Consider the following 21,760-nt stretch of genomic DNA (forward strand, 5'->3'; position numbering starts at 1 on the left):
AATTAGCTAGTGAACGTCAGGAAGCAATCCGCATTTCATGCATGTGCACGAGGTTGTCCACCCACACAAGAAAGTCAACCAGTCTCGCTCTAAATGTCTTGCCGCTCCCGGCGTCAGCATTGTGTCCTTCGGCTTTCACACTGGTTTCCATCAAGTCATCCAACACTCCTGACACCGGGTCGCGCTTTTCTACCCTGGACTCATGAAATCCGCCGGCATCGACCACACCCCGAACACCACTGTATCCCATTCGTGCCCTCTCCAGTCTCATGACTGGATCTTCTATGACCATGTGGTGGTGGGTCTGTTGGCCCGGTGGCCGCCGTGGTGGTGGTGGTCGTACTTTAATCTTTGTAGCAAGGGTAGGAGGTAAGGATTGTGAACTGGCATTTTCGCGGGAGGAGCGGGAGGCATTGATAAGATCTGTGGTCCAAGAGGTTTAGGTCGACGATCAATGTGAAGATAGCCACGCTCTCGGAGTTGATAATACCTTTTAGTGTTATAGTTTTCTTGCGAAGGTTGGCAACTTGCTTCTTGCGTTCCCCTTCGTCACCAGGCGGATACCAGTCCTCCATCGCATCTTCCTCTTCATGCTGTGACAAGTTGGGCAGAAAGCAGACTGGTGCTTCGTCGAGTGGTGCAGTTGTTGTCATGTCTGCCCCACCGCCCTGTCAGACTTGAATGCAACAGGAAATTGATTTAAGGTGCACCAAAATATGATGTGAGATGGAGGTCTTAACCTCATCGACTCGCCGACCGCCCTGCAAACCAGATCCTGGGAGAAGTAAGTCCGTAACTTTATGTCAGCAATGCGAATGTGAGTGGAATGCATTATGCATTTGATTCACTTTTCAACCACGTCACCGCCACTTAGCTACGTGACCCCATTACCCAATCTTTACCAACCAGTCTTGGCAGATGCCCCACCGGATTTTCTTGCATAAAAGGAGCTGCAGTTGCTTTTCGTCCTTACTCAACTTGCGAATTAAAACCTCTTTTATTCAGCATTTGCTATGGCCGAATCACTACCCGCCCTTCCACCCCGTGCAGATGTTGTCCCTTCCCCGGCGGCGTCTGCGCTAGCGAAGCTGCAAACCGTAAAGGAAGCAGTCCATATTCCCACGGTCCGCGAGGTACTCGCTTTTAACCCCGCAAAATCCCTCTACCGAACCGTAGTACCGTTTATCCTCAATAAGGAATCCCAGCTTGGAGAGGACACTCCAGCTGCTCGAGCCCGAAGTCTCGAACGAATTCAATTGGTATCAACATGGTTAGATGCCAAATATAAGATACCGTTCACAAAATACAAGATTGGGCTGGATCCTCTTGTCAGCGCTGTTCCCTATGTTGGCGATGTTGTCAGTACAGCGATGAGTTGTTATATTGTGTATTTGACGAGACGATTTCATGTACCATGGCATATCACGGCCAAAATGGTGTGGAACGTTATGTTGAATGCAACATTTGGGTAAGTTCACAACTTCCATTATTTCTTTAAAAACTCTCTTGTCTGATACCATGCTCTCCTGTCATAGTGCAATTCCGGTCCTAGGCTCCGCTTTTGATATCGCTTATAAGCCCAACATGCGAAACCTTATTCTCTTGGAAGAATTTCTGCGCAAAGAAGCTATCAAAGCTGGTCAAGATCCTAAAGTCATCGATGAGGCTCTACGGCGATCTCGCGCAGAAATAATATCGTTTCATGAAGGAGAAAGTGGGGAGACGAGGCCATTGCTCGCGGACGGGGCTGAACAGTCAAAACAACTATATCCGAACGCGGGAACTTCGGAGGATGTCCCAGCTCCTCCCCTACCGTCAAGGGGTTAGGTGAAAGGCACATGCCAATTCGATGGCTGACGCATGTGGTATTCTGTATTTGGTTATCACCGTGTATATGTGTTTCATAAATGTAGTGTAAATTGTCACCTGCAATAACAACCGCGTTGGCAAGACGCTATTATTCTTCCTCAATGAAGAGCCCCGTATCAATTTATCTACTTAGAAAACGCTTTTCATTGATATCATTCTCTCATCATCTGTGAGCCAACACAACCATGGTATCCCCATCAACAAAAGAGAAGGAAGAAGCCCTCCAGTGGAGGGCACAACATGCTCTACGGCTCTGGTAAGCTGACTAAGCCTCCGGTTAAGCCACGCCCAGGACCCCGCCGACTGGCCATTCATAACACGTCACCTCAGCTGGCCGCATTCGTTTATGTTCTTCTCGCCCTCCCCACCGGATATGTTCCCCCAAATGCATACGGGGGCAAGATATCACAGGCAGCGACTAGTACGTCGGTGAAATTGTATCGCACCGCACAACAAACAACCCAAACGACGGACACGCTTAGGGAATCCCCACCACTTCAAACAACGGCCCAAACAACGGATACGTGATACGTGGGAAATCCTTACCCACACCAGACAATGGCTCGAATAACCCATGGTCGCAAAACGCAAGTGTGAAAAGCGGCGAGACGAAAATCCACCAAGCAGAATGTTTTGTCGGGGTGATAGGAACTCCTGCAATGGGATACCTCCTATCCCAGCAGACGAAGACCGGTGCCCGTTGTGCAAGAAGACGACATATCAATGTTCGTCGCGCGACGACAAGGGTTACAAATGCCACAAGTGCCGCCTCAATAATTCGAATTCGATTTCTGATGCAGTCAGTTCTTGGTGAGTGCACGAGAAAGTCCATTGCTCATGTGGCCACACTGAACTGAATCATCTGCTCTTGACAGCACACAACAAATAGAACCGAGTCGCCTGAGGTCAATACATCCTGGAACCTCTCCGCAAGGCCGTAAATCGCACGCTCCAATCGAATAGGCAATGCGGCCAACCTCATCCTGCCCTCGTCATTCCTATTATCTTGGTGCACCTTCTGGGAGATCCTGTGCAGTTTGTGGGGAAAACTGCCACGACACAGACCTGCGTGAAAGTTAATTCCCGTGGCCGCCATCCGGATCTGCTGCCGAGAAAGACCACGTCATCCGATGGATCTTTGGAACTTGGATTGCCGCTGAGCATTTGCCCGATAGCGCCGTAGGGGGGGGGGGGGGGGGGGGACTTGATTATCTGAAGCTTTGGCACATATGGAAATGTGCTGTCGGGAGTATGGGTGCACGGTCGCTTTTCGCGACCATGCGTCGTTTAGGCCGTTGTCTGGTGGGGGTAAGGATTTCCCACGTATCACGTATCTGTTGTTTGGGCCGTTGTTTGAAGCGGTGGGGATTCCCTAAACGTGCCCGTCGTTTGGGCTGTTGTGCGGTGTGGTAAGGAGAAAGAGGGAGCCGCTTTGTGAAGACCAGACCAATCTGTTCAGTGCATGCAAGCACGGGTTCACATTAGTTACACATATTTGACCAGTATGTAGTCTACCCTGAGCTACTCCATAAAATAATCAAGTACTGTTATTAGCTCGCTTATATGTTACATAAATATAGTTTAAAGCGTGACAAGCAATAACAACAGCTTTGGCAAGAGATTTAAACCAGAAATAACAACAGCGTCATGATCCAATAAAAGAGTAGATCAGTTTGTTTATTTAAAAAACGCGTCACTAAGCCACTCTTGCCAGACAGAACGCTGCTTTCCAGACAGAGCTTATTCTCGTTGTCCAGCAGCGCTCTTTTTGATTGATTTCGATCTGAAAACGCTCCATCATTGACACCATTTCCCCGCATCTATCCACACATACCAAACCCTACCAACAACCAACCACTTGAACCAAATCTCCCGGCCTTTTGAAATCTCAACCCCAAAGCATGCGGACCCCTGCGCAACAAGAGGAAGACGAAGCCTTAGCTTGGGTTCATACGAGAGTACGAACTATGTGCGCGAGAAACCAGGAATGGAATATCAGCGATCTGGTCAACGTGTTGAGAAGGGAAAACGACGCATTGACAGCCGCCTTCAGCAGAATAGGGAAGAACTGGAGTACCATTCTGGATAGGCACTTTCCGAATGAGTTTGACTTCAGAACCGCGGAAGGAAGAACCTACCTGCGGCTCCGACCCGGCGGCGGCGGAACCCCGTCTGACGACGGCGGCTCTGCTGCCGTCGGGAAGGAAGTGGCTACTGACGTTGGGAAGGAGGTCGCTATTAACGTTGCGAGATTGGCTTTAGTGAGCCCAATGAGTAACCGAGCCAACGTCACGAAAATAAACAGCAAGCAACTGTATGATGAGATGAGAGCGATCACAGAAGAGGCCCCGTACGTAGTCGTCCATGATTGGGGTTCTGCTTTTCTCGTTGGTGTTCCTGGGGGACGCACCTTTGTTGCTGTCCCATCCCTTCATGCCAGCAATATGAAAGAAATTCGAGATCATCAACGCAACTTGTTTGACAAAGGGAAGATGGTCATCAGTTGGCATTCCTCTGCTAGCCCTCCCGGTACTGAAGAGTGCACCGTTTGGAATTTCTACAGGGGTTTGGTACAACTGCAAAAGCCGTTGAAGAATAAGCTACTAATACCCATCAACGAAAGCTCGTACGAAGAATTTCGAGATGTTTTCGCCGCAACCTTCTCCATCCCAAACGTCTCCGTTCCTGAACTTGGAGCGAACACCGAGCAATGGCTTACGTCGGCCGGCAATGAAGCGATGGCGTTGATTGATAGCTGCATTCTACTCGGCCAATTAAAAATAATGATCGAGCTGCGCTTATCAGAGGGCAAAGAGACAGTTGGCAAGGTTCCTAAGCTGCCGATTGTCGCCGCCTACGACGAAGACGCCTACGATATCGACTTATTAACATCTTTTGACAAGGCGTGGAAGGCAATCCACCGTTTTCAGAACCCGACTGCAAAATTAGTCCCCGTGCCCCCATTCCCCGGTGGTGATATCCTTCAAGCCCGCAGGCAATGTCTTACTCCAGACGGCAGATTTCCATATGCGCCAGAGCTGCAGATCATCAAGCCTCCCCTACGGCGCATATTGCAAATGCTTAGCGGTGATCCAAGTACCAAGGAGAACTACCTCGACCCATGGTACGACGAAGAAGATCGCGTCTATACTGTACACGAAGGCAGCCCCAGCGGCGTCGCCGGCTCCTTCCGGACGGCTGGTGATGCCGCCGGGGCCGCCACCGACAGTGAGCAAGGTCCATTGGATGACGTGGTCGACCTGCGACAAGGGCTCCTGGATGCTTTCAAACCCACTGAGCTCGAAAACCTCAGTGAAATCTATCTGGATGTGGGAGACGCAGCGTCCGCTATCACGTTCAAGGGAGAATACCGGGAGTTCTCTGTGAAGCCTCTTTCTCGGGCGCAGATCCAGATGGCGGCGACGGGAATTCCCTTTCATGCCGATCTGTGTCGTGGCAGTTTTCCGAACGAACTGCACAGGATCTCGCAAAAGTTGCAGCGAGATGTGCTCGATGACGAGGGCAAGATGGGTTTAGCTGGATTGACCATTCGAGTGGAGCGGGCGATTTACGGGCTTGCAGAGAGGTTTCAAGATATACTGAATTCAGATGACTCTGTTTTATTTGTTGGCCTGCCGGGTGCTGGGAAAACCGCCGTGTTACGGGATGTGTGTGCATACATAGCAGAGGGAATCCATCCAAGAAAACTTGCATTAGTAGATTCATCGCAAGAACTTGGCGGTGCAGACTTCGTGCGGCACAAATGTCTTGGCCGTACAAGGTGGTTTGGCGGTTTGGGCTGGGAGGGCGATCTTGCGGAACTAATGTCGCTGATCATGCGCAACCACACTCCACTTGTGATGGCCACCGACGAGATCACGGCTCGATCGGAAATCGACGCCGCCCGCAGCATCAAAGAAAGTGGTCTTCGTATGCTTGCCACCTGCCATGGGTCATTCCAGGATTTGATCAAGCACCCTGACAAGAATACTCTGCTCGGTGGTATTGCATCTGTGACAGTCACGGATGAGAAGGCGCAAAAGGGGGGCCGCTTTGTGAAGACCATGCAGTCGCGAGCAAAGAGTCCGATATTCGATGTGATAATCGAAATCCACTCGAAGACACAGTATGTCGTCCTATCGAAACATCGGCGAGGCGGTAGATCGTGCCATTGACTTCCAACCTGTTGTTGCGGAGCATCGCTGGCTCGATGAAAGAGGAGTCCTGATGTCCCGCTTCTCGCCGACATTTATCTTTGAGATTGCTCCGACGTTGTGACGGTCGGCGAACCTCCAGGGGCTCCGGCGGCGTCGGTCAGCTCGATCGATGCTGCTGGAGCTCCCGGGCTCTGGCGCAATTATTGGTGATGGACACAAATGAGTGCGTGACAGATGCGTAACGGTCATCATCCTGCTGCTGTCTTGGAATAACTTGTAAATTTGTGTATATCTGATCTGTGTTGCTTGCTGATGTGAAGATTTCTCGCTTCTGTATCATTTGCAATATAAAATATCTGAAACCATGACAGTTTGGTGACTTTCAAGTTCAGTCTGAATCGATTCATCACTTACTACAGTGTAGCGCCATTCAATTGACATGGCCGACTGCTTTGACCCATTTTTCTCTTGAACTAGAACAGCAAATGGTGCTGGGTTTGTTACAGAGTACTTATAGAGAAAACATTCTCCGATGCTAGGAAATACCCAGCCTCTTTTATTGCAGTTGAAAGCGTGACAAACTTGTGAACTAGTCTGTAATAGGTGGAAAACGGCCAGTCGATCATAGTTTGAAATGTCGCGCTTGATCACGCTACTAAGTTCTCTAGGGAGTACCCAATATTGATAATGAATAAATCCTATGGAGGTTTCAATAACGACAGAGTTCAAAGTCCACCCAACCAACTGTTTCATAGTATGCTACTATTATCGGTGCCTCACCAATGAGATTGCAAACTTGAGGAGTATACAATGTTGTGGTGTCATCGGTGAATTTCGACTTTGCAGGCCGGCGCTCTGTTATCATCCCCCTGAACGTAACAAAAACCCGAAATGATATCCTAGAGGTACAATTGTAGAGGTACAATTGTTGATGCCTTGCAAGAATGCATTTTGGCGCTTCTGGCTCGCGCACCGACTAGGCGGCTTCTAGCGCTATCACCAAAGGAACTGGCGCTAAGACGCGCATATCGTAATTAAGAGACCCGCCGCGATTCCAGACATGCCTGAGTTCACAAGTCTGGAACAGAATGGCGGCATATTAAGTGGAAATGGCTTCTGATTCGTGACGGACAATACTTCTTATGCTAATGATGTGCAGGAAAAAATACCTACGGAACCAAGAAAAAATAACTACGGAACCACCTACGGACGCTCCCGGCCAGGGTCGAACTGGCAACCTCTCGGTAGCTATTCTGGATAACAGCCGAACGCGCTAACCAATTGCGCCACGGAAGCCTTAATTTTTCAGTGCTTGGGTGTAAATATGTGTATAAATAAATATGGCACACGTAGCGCAAACTATTGCGATTGATTTATTTGGGATTTCCAATGAGCGATTTCCAATGCGCTCATTGCACCAAAACTGTGCCCAGTGGCACCCGTACACACCTTCTCAGGTGCCCAGTCAAATGAACACATGCAACCCGACGCAAAGACGGCTAAAAAAGGCTTTAGTTCCGTTGGTGCGTAGGCGTGTCGTCACAAAAAAAAATAGGTATGAAAAAAATAAACAGTTGGTGCTGCAAAGGGCTTTTGCTGAGTGGCGGAGAGGGTAAGCGTCCGAATCGCTGAGCCCCCCGCCGTTTTTCTTAAAGTTTCAGAGCCCAAAAAGCTTAGTAAGAAACTCTTAGTGTGTGTACGTGTGTGTAATTTGAATGGCTGACAGTTCCCCCCCAAATTTCAATTTGTCTGATGAAGGGATACATTCCGCAAGTCGCGCACTCACTACGAATTGTATCCTCTCCTTTTCTTTTTTTTCTTCTTCTTCTTTTTCTGTTTAGAACCCATGTCATTTAAAAACAAGGGAACGTCCTTTTGTCTTTTGTATCTTGTTCATTGGGACAGCTGTTTTGTTTCATAGGATATAAACTGACCCATCACGCGGGTCACAAGGGAAACACCCCATAATAAAAGCCATAGTGTGCTCACTCGCAACACGGATCGGGACGCGGGATTGCGCAAGAAGGGAAAATCCAAAAGTATGTGTGTTGGGTGAATTGTCGTCATTTAATATACTGCCCGATGGGCTTTCTGTTTACTCACATTTTTGCTTTAAAAGCAAGAACACATTCCCGTATTTCCTTCGTTATTTCAACAATATACAAAAAGACATGCAGTTTCTCCCGTCTCCCTCTACACACGCTTTTTCGACTTCATCCACCAAATTGCCAAAAACGCAAGCAACAACACATACAGCAGACGCCGCCCTAACGCGCGCGGCGGCCTCGTTGCTCTTTAGATTTCCTTCCGCTCAACCACAGTCATCACCCTCCAAGTCATTCGATACCTCATGCTCTCCATATAGATCTACTCTCACAACTCCAAGACTCAAGCTCGTGCCTGTCGCAGATATACCCAAGAGATTTTTGGATCATGTAGCGGATTTACTAGATAGATTTGGGTTCAAGTCGATAGACGAGATGGACAAGCAACTTACGGGGCACCACGAAATGTGGATTATCGAATTACAAGAAGGGTCATCAAGTGTATCATCATCAACATTCTCATCATCATCTTCCCTGGCACCTCGTTATGTTGGCATAGTTGATTTACGTGTCCATTCCCTTCCTTACACATCCTCGCCCGAGGCATCGCTCGAGCTATTGATCGCACCATTGTACCGAGGTCAAGGATATGCCACTGAAGCCGCCAAACACGTCCTAAAGCATGTTCTTCATCCATCGCAAGGACGCCCTCTGCACCGCGTCTCGGCAGCCACATCACCAGCATACCCGGCAATGGAGCGCGTTGTAGAAAAATTGGGAATGCAGCCAGCTGATAACCTCGGCTACTGTACATTAGATGATGCTAGGTACTGGGAGATTACCGAAGAGGGCTTTGCAGACTTGTGGTTGGAGTAATTGTTATTGATTCAGAGCCTCTTTCTTTGTGCATGATTCTGTGCATTTTGCTTTAGACATACGTATACATTGATTTGCTATGTAAATATATTTTGTCCGTAAATATACTTTTGAGCACCATGTGTAATGTCCGTAGCACGCCCATAACATTCTCACTAACAGGGACATTGCAATCCAGGCCGACCTGGTGACTGCCGCATCACCAGACCAGCGAGCACAGTATTCCCAACGAAACCAGTTTTGCAATCGTGACGGTGTCCGCCGCCAATCCCCGCCACCAACCGCTGTCCAATACCCCCGGACACGAAATATTGGATGAGAAACCACAAGTGTAAGGAAGATGAAGGAAGATGAGCACAAAGAGGGGCCCCTGCACAGGTGGGACACACGTGAGCCTGTGTGGCTGAAGCGGCGAAGGAACTGGTTTCATACAACTCTCAGCTAATCCATTTTGTTGTCCCGAAATCGGCGACGATGCTGGGCTTGGCTCTTTGATTTGCCTGCGATCCAGATGGTTTGCCCGAGGACACATTGTATGCAGTATTCAGCCAAGATGACACTTGCGCCCTCCATTTCTCCCAAACTTTGATCGGTATGTCGTTCTTTGACCACATACGAACATGATCGTGCTCAAGCATGTATAGATTACTGCTATGATAATGCTAGTCTTATTGCCATATTGAAGAATACGTACACTATACTGCTAATTACACCGCTTTGGTTGATAGTTTCAATATAAGTGGGAACATATACACTACACATTCGCCTCCCGATTTGTTGTGCGCAATATGTGGCGAGTCGATTCTACAAGCAGACGCACGTCAGAGCGGTTATTTCGTATCGTTAACGTATTTGAACAATCTGCAGGACGTGAAACACTTACCGAAAAGGATCCAGCTATGGTGCATGACGGCTAACCAAAGAGAACATGAAATGCTTCGTTGAAAGTTTCCAGTAACACAGGTGAAATCTGTAGGTGTCCAGAATTGATTTTTTTCTTGAAATGCTGAAGCCGCTTGGTCCATTTGTCCACTTTTGACTCCACTGTTGACGCCATCTTTTTGAGTTGCGTCCAAAGATTCAGTATGTTATAGCTGTGGGAATGTTGGCCCGCCGTTATCAACCAGATGATTGGAAGACATAGGGATACAAAAAGCTTGTTCATATCACAGCACTTCTTGCAGTGAAGGCACTTGTGGCATTTGTAACCCTCCTCGTCACGCGACGAGTATTGATACATCGATTTCTTGCACAACGGGCACCGGTCTTCGTCTGCTCGGATAGGAGGTATCCCATTGCAGGATTTGCTACAGCGTAAAGCAGCTTGAAAAATCGACAGCATCTGGTGGTCATCGAAAGACACGGTCTCCATAGCCACCCAAAGGTCCTGAACCATTTCTTTCGACCGGGCTATCTTTCTCACTGCGGCACCTACGAGATCCAGACCCGAGAATTGCAACATGAACGCCATCTCCAAGTACTGCATGGCGCTCATATTGGTAATCGCAAGATCGTCCTCACGGTGGGTATACATGCACATGATTATCCGAGTAAAGGTCTCGTCATCGGAAGTGAATGCCTTAGCATGAACCTCGTAGAGTATCTCGCCAGATTGCTCGTCGTTCCGCTTCTCTTCAAAGGACTTGTAGTGCTCGAAAAAGGCTGCCAATTGAAGGACCTCCATCTTGGCATAGAGAATATTGCCGTTGTTGAGCACAATCCTGGTGTCGGCATCGTTCTGGTTATTAAATGCAGGAAGACCAGCAGGCTTGATCGGTTTTGTCATCGTCGTAGTGCTGGAGTGTAAGTCGCGATAGAGCTTTCCAAGGAGAGCTTTGATTATTGGAAACCAATGGATTGAGCATCCATGGGAAACATCATATTACATCAATTCAACACACGGGTGACAGATGCTGGGCTTGTGAAGCAGAACGTGTATAGCAGGGATTTCATCACTTCTCCGTCCAACCCCGTGTGAACGTCAGTGATGGCTGGCATTTATCTCGATCGAATCCGGCTTGAAAAACGTCGAGAACGTAAATGCTCATTTGCTCTCGTCAATTTTCTTGATTTTTGAGCTTTTACGGGCATGGTCTTTAAAGTGTTTTCCTGTTCACTATCCTCATCATATATAAGTTTCGCTTGTTAGCTTGGGATAGAGCACGCCAATTGCCTGCACTCTATGGTTTAATTCCTTTTGTGGATTGACTAATATCTGATGAGAAACATTCAGCGGTTGCATACGTTAGCGCTGCTAAAAGAAATAGAATACTTGAGCAATATACATCCCTTTTCCATAGATCTGACACATGAATTGCTCAGAGCACTGTCAATTAGATTTTTCGACCATTGCTGCTTATGTAATGCCATGATCTTTTAGTGTTGCTGACATAAAGACGACTTCCATACTTCTACAAAGTCGATATAATACAGAAGAACGGATCGGAATTTCTTCTTTTCTTTCTTAGACGGTAGATGCCGGAAGAGCTTCATTGCTCCATGCGCAGATGCATGTGAGAGGCAGCTAGAATGGCGCAGGGTTCAGCCAAAGAGACCTACTTGGAGCGGCAGAGAGCTAGAACGACAAAGGAGGGGTGAACTAGCCTTTGATCCCATCCAGTGATAGCCACCTCTTTATCGTTTAACCTGGAAATAGAGCACGCCGATGTCCTGGGGAAAAACGCGCTTTCCTCAAAGGGAGCAGTCGTTAACTAGGAAGTGTGATGTGCCTGTTCAGATTGTGCTAATCACTAGGTACTTCAAGAATCAGTGACGGACATCATGATATAGCTGTTCAGCATCACCGCCAGTTTTCACTCCGTAAATTGTTATCAACTTATTATCAAACTGTCACCCATAGTCACATTATCCATTTACATTTTGAGGCCCATGTGTTCTAAAAATCTCATAGATAGATCGCTGCTACCTAACGCTTCTCCGTGCCTAGATGCATCAATATAATCCTTTAAAGGCTGTAACGTAGATAAAGACGATCGACAACAGGGCCAGAATGGTGCTCATAATCGTAAGTCCAAAACCAGCTCCAAGAGCCAGTTTTGAAAAGGTGACACCGTCAATACTTGAATCAGCCATATCTTGTTTGAACAACCCAAGCAGGATGATCGAAATAAGTTCAAAGATCACTAGTGGAAGGACGCCGCATAGGGAAATTGTGGGTAACAAGGTGAATAGGAGGGCGGCACCTGTAAAGAGACGCTTGACACCTACCGGTGGTGAGTCCAGACACTATGCAGATTTGAGCAAAAACTCGGCGAGATGTTTTCCAGTAAAACCCGTATAGCACTGAACGATAGAATGAGAATCGTGGTCAGCGCCCGTTTGCAATGGACACAATGACTCGAAGTATTTGCTGATAACGGCTTCACTTACCCATGGCTGCGAAGCTGGCGATCACCGCAAGGGGCATGAGAACTATAAATGAATATGAGCATTGACGGTTGCAAGCAAAACAAAAATTGCAGAAGCTCACTTTCGGCTCCCAGTAGCTTTGCGCAAAACGAGTCAGAACTATTCCCGGAACAAACGTCTGCCACTTTAATGCATTGCCCTGCAATACAAAAGTCATAGAGCCCAATCTTGGCGGGGAGTGTCCGGTACCTGAAGCAATGAGAATGCACCAAATGCAGAACTATGTCATGCTTCCATTGTTTGATTGAGAACTACTTGAGCGCGCTTCATACCGGCCGTTCACCCAATCGCCAAGCGCGGTGCCAACGATCGAAAAGATGGTAGTCAAGAAAAGACTGATGAAAATGGCCACACGCGGCCATGGAATATCGCTTTGGGTCGAGCCAGGTTGTTGCTTGCCAGTATCCTGGACTACGGCCACGGGAGACTCCAGATGGTGATCCGCGACCTTTTGGGTTGGAACGGACGCCGGATCTGCATAGAAACCGTTGTTGGGAGGATGATTGTAAACCTGTTGTTGGGACATATTGTGTCTCGCCGATGAATGAACGATAAGGAATAACGGTGGAGGCCTCAATCGGAGGGCCGGACTCCTCCGAACTACCTTAAATACTTTCGACAAAAAAAATCATCCTCCAGCGGCGATTTTGTGCAACTATGCTCGTATTCCACGGCAACCGGACTCAGCCATGTCCAAGACATAATCATGCGTGCTGCTGGGATCCCAGACACGTCTCTATGTACCTTCCTACTGCTTCTAAACCTGGTTTACCTGTATCTAAGCATCCTAGAACCAACCAAATTCCGGTGAGGGCAGGCACCAGTAGGTGGATGTCTATTTAAGTTTCAGTGGGTAGTAGTTACGCGGTTGACCAACCATAATATATTCCGTATGCATATATATCTAGTAGTAGTTAGCTTTATCCGGCCTGGTTGCTCCCAGACCCAAATGGTGCAATCGGTGACATTCGTTATTGGCAGTACGCGTCGCGTTTTGCATATGGGGCATGCAGTAGCTCCATCAAACATGTAGAGTCATCCTCCAAAGTTGAAGGACATAGTTATGGTCATACTACAATGCTTTCTATCATTGATTCCATACATATTGGCTGAGCTCATTTCATATCAAGCTCACCAATTTCATCGTATCGAAACTTTTCGAAAAACATTCATACGTCTCTATTTCAGACCATCCCTATCGTAAGACGAACCAGGAAATCTGGGCGGGTATGGTCCAATGCGTTCAATTTTGATTCAGCAATGTAGAGGCAGCCAGCGTATGCAACCAAAAACAGTAATCTTGTCTATTGCTTTCTGATAAGAGTACAGAGACAAGTGGTATTCGTACAGAATGCACAACTTTGCAGGTCCTAGAACGCTTTCTGCATTCCCTTTTCAACGTTCACAAATAGATACGCTTGTGCTTCAACTCTATTTCACGTCATAAACATCTAAATATCATTCCTCCAACCCGGCCCACAACCATTTTTGGTAAAATCATTACCCGCCATATAACCCACAAAGCAAATTGGACAATTTCGCCCGCAGCGGATGTCCACTTCTTGACACTGTTACGCAGTGTAAGGAACCACTCGTCATGTGAGGGTGCTGCATCCGCTGCTGCCAGTTCGATGTCGATATCTTGCCCAGTATTGGCACGGACGACTTGAATGAGACAGAGTAAATTTCTTGTTCCTTCATCTTCTTCTTCATCAGGGTTGGTCGATGGACATGGGCCCACGGTAAAATGAACCCAAGTGGGCACAGGATCTGATGATGTGTCCAGTTGAGAAGGCACCGCTGAGTCGAGGTATTTCGACGGCGATGGAGGAGGTGTAGGTAGAGGCGTGGACGGGTCGGCAATACTGGAGCTGCGGGAGGTAGATCGAGGACTTTGAGGGACTGAGGTTGCGGTGGAGAAAAGTGGAGGTTCAAGTGGGCTGGCAGAGGACGTGGCATCATGCGGAGAAACATTTTCAGGGGAGAATGTGGGAGATAGATGAGGTCGAAGTTCAGGTGCGAGGCCGATAGAGCGAGATCGGGCCCGTGCGGCCATGTACGCATTGACTTGTTCAAAAACTTCATCCGCATTTGCTTCGTCCGTGATCGTTTCATCAGGATTAGATACCATCTCAAAATCTTGCTTTTCTTCTTCATCATCAGCGGGAACTGCCACAGATCCCTCCCGCCCTTCGACAAGATCTCCATCTGCCCGCCCATCTTCTGTGCCTGACCAAGTCCAGCGAACCATAAACACAGCATAGCCATACGGTCTGCATGCCCGGCTCAACCCTCTGCATAGCTCCGCCACATCGTCCGGAGCCACAAAGCGCATTATGAAGCGATTCAAGAGGGACTCGGTATCATGTCCTAGAAACTGGGTCATGGGAAATGCTTGGACGATTCTACCGAAAGAGTTCAAGCGCAGCACAATAGTTTCCGTCGGTGGCGGGGTCTCTACGTTTCGCACATTGGTATCCTCGGAATCCACCTCAATAGCTCGTGACAGGTCTCGCACATCCGTAATGTCTTCAAGAAACCAGACACTATACGCAATACCGTCTGTTTCGACTTGGTGCATGCACACCTGAATGAATCTGGTATCTTCTTCAGCGTCCTCCTCCGGTGCTAACACTCGCATCAATCTCACAGATCCAACATTGCGGTTCGGTACATCGGAAGAATCTGTGGCAACAAGTGTATTCCAGTCCCTGCCGACAATCGTTGAACCAGAAAAGAGACGTTCAGCAGAGGGCGACGCGGCAATGACCTTATTCTCCAAGTCAGTGAGAACGATAGCGCTGCTCGAAACCGGACAAGAGGATATGAGGTGCGGAGACTCCTCCATGAGCAAAAAATTGTAGTGTGAGCGGTGCAGAGTGCGGGGATTTGCGCGTTGAACGTCGCGAGAACGAGACTGCCCAGCCGAAGGGGGGAATAAGGTCAGCACACCCAATGTCCAGAACTGTCGGCCACACGAGAGCCACACACCTGCCACAAACTAAGCACAACCGAAATCAAGAACGTCATCGGCGAAATTAAAAGAAAAGTTTAATTTGGACACGTTTTTGTGGATCTGTTTTGCATCACGTGGGGTTGTTGGACAGTTTGTCCATTTATGGAAAGTTTATGGATGATGTCATCAATATGCTAACCAGCTGTGCCACACTTAACCGCCGGAACACATTCTGACCCGACAATGTGGAATTAACGGGTGATCCGCCGGCCAATTCCACAGGCTCTTACCGCGTTTGTTTAATGAAATTAGGAGGGAAATGATCGAGTCTCTCAAAACCTGGCTGCTCTGCTCTGGCTGTTGCTTCAATTCGTTGAACGCATTTACACCAGATGCTCTCAAGTTCCCTGCCGGCTATTCGACTTTGCATCCTAGGTGCACGTAGCGTTACGTCGTCCTCTCGCTGTTGCGCCGCAGCACTATCTTCTTTCGGACGTTCATCCCTTGCAGGCACCTTTCCCACCTCCTCACCCAGCCTCATGCAATCGACCAGGACGGCTGCGAATGTTGCAACTGTTGAGTCGTTTTCAAAAGAACAGTTGCACCCCCGTTCTCTAAAGTCCTCTGAACCGCCGACAGTTCCTACAATTGACTTTGGTTCATTTAATAATGTGACTGGTGAAGGTGCAAAACACGTCGCTGACCAAATTCTGAAAGCCGCCCTGGATACAGGTATTGCTCTCCATTTGCTAGGTCCCTTGGTGCGCGCTGCTTTCTGAATCACGCTTGTACTGGGACAGGCTTCTTCTACCTCTCCAATCACGGGGTTCCTCAAAAAGACATTGACGATATGTTTGAACTGGTAAGTTATTATATTACCGTCCACCGCCAAATGGTTTATGGTTAATTTTGGCCGCCTGCATCGTAGACGAAGAGATTTTTTGCAAAAGGGAGTGCCCATAATGCCAAATATCCGTACAACCCAGAAATAAACTCTGGCTATCTTGGAATCGCAACAGAAAGGTACGCTCCTGGACTAATGCATACGTAGCAATAGTGAAAACTCATAGATAATTCTATGTTCCACAGACTGAATCCAAATTCAGACGAACAGGAGTACAAAGAGGCAGTAAACATCCCGAAATTGAATGGCCGTACCGCTCGTAAAGAGGACTTTGCTCCTGAATTAGCGAACAATTGGGAGCTGCTGACGCGGTTTCATCGAGTAAGAAACTCCAAACCATCAAATATAACTGGATCTAGTTCTCTTACGCATTTTATATGTTGCATAGTCTGCTCACGACTGCCTTCTCCGCGTATTACGTGCATTTGGAATGGGGCTTCAAATTCCAGAGTCTGCTGGCGGCCTCGACTATTTTACATCCTGCCATCGTTACGAAGAATCGAGTGCTGATATCCTGCGAATCTTGTGGTACCCCGCTATACCCGCGGACAGAAGCACAAAATGGACGCGAGCTGCTGCGTAAGGCTTTGGATCATAAACAATGGTTTCGCCACTACTGACTTGATACCGCAACGCTAGCCATAGCGATTACGGCAGCCTTACCTTATTATTCCAAGACTCAACTGGGGGGCTGGAGGCCCTTTTGCGGAGTGGGAACCATGAACCGAAATGGATACCGCTCCCTCCACGCCCAGGAACCATTGTTGTAAACACGGGAGATCTGATGGAATTCTGGACTGAGGGACTTGTAAAGTCAACAGCTCACCGAGTAGTGTTCCCGGATGGCCCTGCAGCCCATCAGGACAGGTCAGCACAGGTTTGAGATTTCCTTGTCAGCGCATAGAGCATACTAACGTGGCTCTTAGGTACACAATCGCCTACTTTGGGCAGCCCGAAGACTCTACACCACTGACTACAATTCCCAGCGAAATTGTCAAAAGCAAAGTCCTTCAGGATGCCAAAACTGGGAATGGCGAAGCACTGTTCCGTGGCCCAACGTCCATGTCTCAGGAGAGGGCAATGACTGCTCTGGAACATTTGAGAATGAGGTTGAGCGAAATTCATTAAGTGGCCCGTAGGCTCTACTGCGGGATGGACATTTATTTTGATTTTTTGTCGAATATTTGGCTGCATTGCGGTTCTGCAGTCGGTGTAGTTTAGCTTAGTTTTATATGTATAGTCAAAATGGTGCAAGCTGTAAAGTTATTAGAATTGATATGATGTGCAATGAGATACCTCACAAGATAATGGTAATTTTGGCACCGCCGGCAATTCCTATGCTTTTCGATCTTGGAAAGCACAAGCAAAAACTTCTCCGATTTACTCTATGGACCGCCTGCGTGTGACTTCATCTCGGCCGACATTATTCTTTGAGCACCTGCTGAACTCTACGGCACAGCTGTCTCATTCAGGTTTGTATGGACATCTAAGGGGCTCTTGTGGTGCGACGCAATTGCTCATACCTATATCCCCGGCAGCTTGCAACCAAATGTATCGCAGTGAACGGCAACAGCCCGTGTTCAGCTCGAATCTTGCAAAATTCCTACACAGCCTGCAAATGCAAGTGATACACCTTCTACCGCATTACTTTTGCAGTTGCCCAGTTTTTTTTTTTTTGTTTTTTAAATAGGCATTGTTCACTGGCTTAAGAAAGCAGCACCGGCTATTTCTGCTATGGAAACTGCTACAGTTGTAAGTCATTGGATCCTTCTCAAGTACTCATGTACGCCATCGAGTCTCGTTCTGAGAACTCATTTATCACATTTCATCCTGCTAGTAGTAGGCAGTAATGAAGTTCGGTCATGCATGTATGATGCTACCGCTGACGGCGTTGTTCACGTATGGTTTATGAAGGAACAGCTCCTTCCAGTTGTGAAAGATCCAAAGAATGTCAATGGCAACTGCCTAACCCCATATCCTGCATTCACCCCAAGTGAAATTCTCCTCACTCTGATCTGATCATTGCGGTCACATTTATTCATGTTTCTATAGGAAATGCTGCGTTGACATGCTCCCAAGTATGTGTATGCCCCTTCCTTGTTCAATTTCCTGACATGCTCCAAAGTATATATGTGCCAACCGCAATTCCGTCAACTGCTATCTCTGCGCCTCTTGAGTAGGCACGGATATCGCCCCCATCCGCTGTCCTGACCGAACTGATTCGTGGCAGCGTTGATACTCTGCTCGAGAAACATCGCTTGTGGTCTTCTAATGGCCAATGCCCCGGTCATTCTTGCTGGTGGATATATCGTGCCCGGGCAGCATGAACCAACGAAAGAAAGGAAAAGAAGGTGGTAAGTGTACGTCCAAACATAGAGTTGATGTGGATGCACCCCAATTGACACTACTAAGTGCTGCCTCTTTTGCACGTATTCACATGGACTATTCGGCCACGGCGCGTTAGAATCGTAAAGGGATAAGGCTGCCTGCTCCTGCTTAGCGCCGACCGAAGTCAGAAACCGGATCGGTGTAGGGACCAGCGAAGATTCAGCAATCACCGCCAGTCCAGCCTCCGAACTGGTGCAGAACACTCTCTTTCCAACCAACCCATTTGGAATGGAAGAAAAAGAGCGGCTGGGTCGCGGTCAAGCGCGCACAGGGTCTACCGAAAGGTAGACCTAAAGTTGAACCCATTGCACGGTTATCGTGCGGCTTGAGGGATCCCTCCTCTCCCCACAGCAACGTCGAATGATTTGGAAACCATGAAAACTCACCTTACTGTTTCGTTGCTTGACGCGACGGAGAGCGGATGCGCGAGCCAGGTGTGCCGGGGCAGGAAGCGAGAGCCAGGTCAGACAGCAGACGATGAGGCCGCTTTGGCTGAGGAAGTTCGGGAAAATGTGTGCAAGACTCGCCGAAAACGAACGCCAAATTGGACGTAGACGGGCAGTATGAACAGTCCGAGAAAGAAACAAAAAAAGATGATCAGCATACATCCGAAAAGTATGTTCATGCACCCCATTTGACTACTATAGAAGTTGCTGCCTCTTTTGCACGGAAAAATGTCAAATCATTGACCCGCTAGACGATTCGTCTAGGGACGCGTTAGAATCGTAAAGGGATAAGGTTGCCAGCTCCTGCTTACGCCGACCGAAGTCAGAAACCGGATCGGTGTAGGGACCAGCGAAGATTCAGCAATCGCCGCCAGTCCAGCCTCCGACTGGGTGCAGAATACTCTCTTTCAAACCGACCCATTTGGAATGGAAGAAAAAGAGCGCTGGGTCCGGTAAGACGCGCACAGGGTCGACCGAAAGGTAGACCAAAAATGAACCCATTGCCCGGTTATCGTGCGGCCTCAGGGATCCCTCCTCTCCCCACAGCAACGTCGAAATGATTTGGGAACGATGAAACTCATCTTACCGTTTCTTTGACGCGAAGGTCGCTCTTTGGGGGAGCGGCGATGAGGTTGGGAGGAAAACGGGAAACGCGTTGAGAGGAGAGGCCTTAAATACTGCGCAAAACCCCCTTGATGGAACGGCACAGTCATGAAATGTGATCATGTAACCAAAAGAAGATTTATGAAATTGTTACGGCACAGTCATGCCGAAGAGACTTGGTCACGTGTGTGTCATATAACCTAGTTGGGATAAATGATATTGATTTCATTCCATTTGCGAGCGCAAAAATCACGATCGCACTGAATGCTATGCCTTGGAAGAGCGGTATCTAGTGGTTCTTACCAATACCATCAGGTGCCATTTCTATCACAAGCAATTGATCAGATTGTATTTTAGAAGCGAGGAATAGGATAGCAATGGACAAGTTCCTCCACCGGCCATTGAGACAAAGTATGAGACGTATAGCAAGAGTCTAACATACCGTTCCGTTTTCGAATTATGCGGGGATTATTAGACATATGTGGTATTCGCAGCCGCAAAGTTCAAGTAACTTTTACAAAGATGGTATTTGAAATGAACGTATGCTACGGCAAGAGTACATTCGTGCAGGATGTTTCCACAAGGACACCGTCGCTGCGCGTGCATGCTCAAAACAGTGCAGCACGCGGAGATAGGACTGAGGTTCGTGCAGGTAGGACAGCTGACATTTTCCAGTGTCAAGTGGCATGGTTGATACAGAAATGTTTCCTCATGGATTGATGGTAGCCTGCCAAATGCGCTCTCTCGGGACGTTAACATTTCAGCATAATTTCTGGCCGCATAGGGTTCCTTTAGTCTGCAAGGATGAAACCATAAGAAGCAATTCACCATTAAGTCATAGGAATATCTGCAATAAAGCTGCTAGTCATGGGCTTGCGAAATGGGACGATAGAATGTCGGCATAATCGCCCAGGTCTCGCTATGTAATTAGAACTACGACCCTTGATATGGAGATGAGCCAGCATAGTCCACAGGATCTAGTCACTAATAGGCATTCCCAGCCTCTTGTACAGCGTTGAGTTCGAGGCAAACTCATCAGCAAATTTGATATGGACATGTATGGCCTGGCATGTTCTCATTATCCACAATTCACTACATTGGCTCGGAGGATAGATAGAGAGGGTCACGCTGTCGAACGATATGGTCCACATAAGAGCAGGCTATTACAACATCAGAGCCTGGTATCTCGGTGGGTGGGAGAGACAGTCGATAGTTGTAGGAGGGTTTTGGACTTGGAAATACACTGATTCATGATCGGTCGTAAACGCCATGGAGTTATTCTGATTAAATCTACTGAACAAAGTCAAAGTAAAAACAAACTGGCAAAACTGATGGAAACATCGTTCAATTACAGCCAAAATTCGATCACGATATCTTGAGACAAAACATTGCTAATCCCATGTGGTCTGTTGGTCGGAATCAGAAATGTGATCGCAAACTCTAAGATAGGTACCTGCGAAAAATGAAGTTTGACCAAACTGTTGACATTGTGAAAAAATGGGTGAGCCACGGATTTTCAGTAGGTTGATCAGAATGGACGTTGGTTACAGAGTTTATTCCTAGAGACCAGGAAAGCGACCAGGAAAGCGACTTAGGCAGGAGGAAGAATCATCGTCTTATTACTATTTCCACTGCATCAAGGAGACAGGCATCAACAAGTTGAAATACAAGAGCAATCTTCCCCTCCCATAGATTCCCGTATATAACGTTGATATGGTGCCCTCTGACCAAAGATCAGTATGGCCATGCCGACTTTGGTAATGATGACAGGCGCCAGAAGTTTCAAATCAAGGAGACATTTAAGCCAAGGCACTGGCCACGATGACTGGAGGAGTGGTAACCGGAGGCTTTGTGGAAGAGGTAGCGCTCTTGGAAGGACTTTGTTTCAACACTTCCTCGACAGTAACGCCAAGCTTCAGGAGACACCAGGTCTCAAAGCATATGGAAAAGATCCTCACATAGGCATCGATGGGTGTGAAAGTGGTCCGAAGACTGGTGATTTTTAAAGCTGTATCGGCTATTTTTCGAAAAGGATACGTGAGTGTAAACAGCAATCAACGCAGAAAGGTATCTCACTCACTGAGTTG

General features: G+C 47.8%; 9 protein-coding genes and 1 non-coding gene across 10 annotated transcripts; 4 read left to right on the forward strand and 6 right to left on the reverse strand.

The window, feature by feature from the left end:
* Positions 1–16: 16 nt before the first annotated feature.
* On the reverse strand, positions 17–653 carry SPPG_09581 (uncharacterized protein; the record flags this gene model as incomplete). The annotated part of the gene is made up of 2 exons (XM_016757758.1): positions 17–423; positions 491–653. The coding sequence occupies 2 exons, from the start codon at positions 651–653 to the stop codon at positions 17–19; spliced, it is 570 nt and encodes a 189-aa protein (XP_016603839.1).
* A 258-nt stretch (positions 654–911) lies between these two features.
* SPPG_08793 (uncharacterized protein) lies at positions 912–2,009 on the forward strand. The gene is made up of 2 exons (XM_016756939.1): positions 912–1,468; positions 1,536–2,009. Exons 1-2 carry the CDS (start codon positions 1,014–1,016, stop codon positions 1,825–1,827), a joined length of 747 nt encoding a protein of 248 aa, XP_016603840.1. The 5' UTR covers positions 912–1,013; the 3' UTR covers positions 1,828–2,009.
* A 1,761-nt stretch (positions 2,010–3,770) lies between these two features.
* On the forward strand, positions 3,771–6,236 carry SPPG_08794 (uncharacterized protein; the record flags this gene model as incomplete). Its single annotated transcript, XM_016756940.1, has 2 exons — positions 3,771–6,027; positions 6,130–6,236. The coding sequence occupies 2 exons, from the start codon at positions 3,771–3,773 to the stop codon at positions 6,234–6,236; spliced, it is 2,364 nt and encodes a 787-aa protein (XP_016603841.1).
* Positions 6,237–7,236: 1,000 nt separating this feature from the next.
* On the reverse strand, positions 7,237–7,322 carry SPPG_10212. Its single transcript has one exon. It is a non-coding gene; the product is annotated as a tRNA-Asn (tRNA).
* Positions 7,323–7,767: 445 nt separating this feature from the next.
* SPPG_09582 (uncharacterized protein) lies at positions 7,768–9,067 on the forward strand. The gene is made up of 2 exons (XM_016757759.1): positions 7,768–8,065; positions 8,146–9,067. The coding sequence occupies exon 2, from the start codon at positions 8,198–8,200 to the stop codon at positions 8,945–8,947; it is 750 nt and encodes a 249-aa protein (XP_016603842.1). The 5' UTR covers positions 7,768–8,065; positions 8,146–8,197; the 3' UTR covers positions 8,948–9,067.
* Positions 9,068–9,514: 447 nt separating this feature from the next.
* SPPG_08795 (uncharacterized protein) lies at positions 9,515–10,733 on the reverse strand (the record flags this gene model as incomplete). The annotated part of the gene is made up of 2 exons (XM_016756941.1): positions 9,515–9,751; positions 9,831–10,733. The coding sequence occupies one exon, from the start codon at positions 10,731–10,733 to the stop codon at positions 9,861–9,863; it is 873 nt and encodes a 290-aa protein (XP_016603843.1). The 3' UTR covers positions 9,515–9,751; positions 9,831–9,860.
* Positions 10,734–11,690: 957 nt separating this feature from the next.
* On the reverse strand, positions 11,691–13,097 carry SPPG_08796 (uncharacterized protein). Its single transcript, XM_016756942.1, has 5 exons — positions 12,649–13,097; positions 12,438–12,565; positions 12,338–12,379; positions 12,176–12,250; positions 11,691–12,090 (listed from the first exon to the last, which is right to left on the reverse strand). The coding sequence occupies exons 1-5, from the start codon at positions 12,900–12,902 to the stop codon at positions 11,900–11,902; spliced, it is 690 nt and encodes a 229-aa protein (XP_016603844.1). The 5' UTR covers positions 12,903–13,097; the 3' UTR covers positions 11,691–11,899.
* Positions 13,098–13,617: 520 nt separating this feature from the next.
* Positions 13,618–15,290, reverse strand: SPPG_08797 (uncharacterized protein). The gene has a single exon (XM_016756943.1). It carries the CDS (start codon positions 15,222–15,224, stop codon positions 13,818–13,820), a length of 1,407 nt encoding a protein of 468 aa, XP_016603845.1. The 5' UTR covers positions 15,225–15,290; the 3' UTR covers positions 13,618–13,817.
* A 352-nt stretch (positions 15,291–15,642) lies between these two features.
* On the forward strand, positions 15,643–17,565 carry SPPG_08798 (uncharacterized protein). The gene is made up of 7 exons (XM_016756944.1): positions 15,643–16,064; positions 16,133–16,194; positions 16,261–16,355; positions 16,422–16,557; positions 16,625–16,815; positions 16,876–17,103; positions 17,163–17,565. The coding sequence occupies exons 1-7, from the start codon at positions 15,725–15,727 to the stop codon at positions 17,362–17,364; spliced, it is 1,254 nt and encodes a 417-aa protein (XP_016603846.1). The 5' UTR covers positions 15,643–15,724; the 3' UTR covers positions 17,365–17,565.
* A 680-nt stretch (positions 17,566–18,245) lies between these two features.
* SPPG_09583 (uncharacterized protein) lies at positions 18,246–19,702 on the reverse strand. The gene has a single exon (XM_016757760.1). The coding sequence runs from the start codon at positions 19,230–19,232 to the stop codon at positions 18,915–18,917; it is 318 nt and encodes a 105-aa protein (XP_016603847.1). The 5' UTR covers positions 19,233–19,702; the 3' UTR covers positions 18,246–18,914.
* Positions 19,703–21,760: the final 2,058 nt, after the last annotated feature.

This window comes from Spizellomyces punctatus (genome assembly GCF_000182565.1).
Source record: "Spizellomyces punctatus DAOM BR117 chromosome Unknown supercont1.27, whole genome shotgun sequence".
Classification (NCBI taxonomy): Eukaryota; Fungi; Chytridiomycota; class Chytridiomycetes; order Spizellomycetales; family Spizellomycetaceae; genus Spizellomyces; species Spizellomyces punctatus.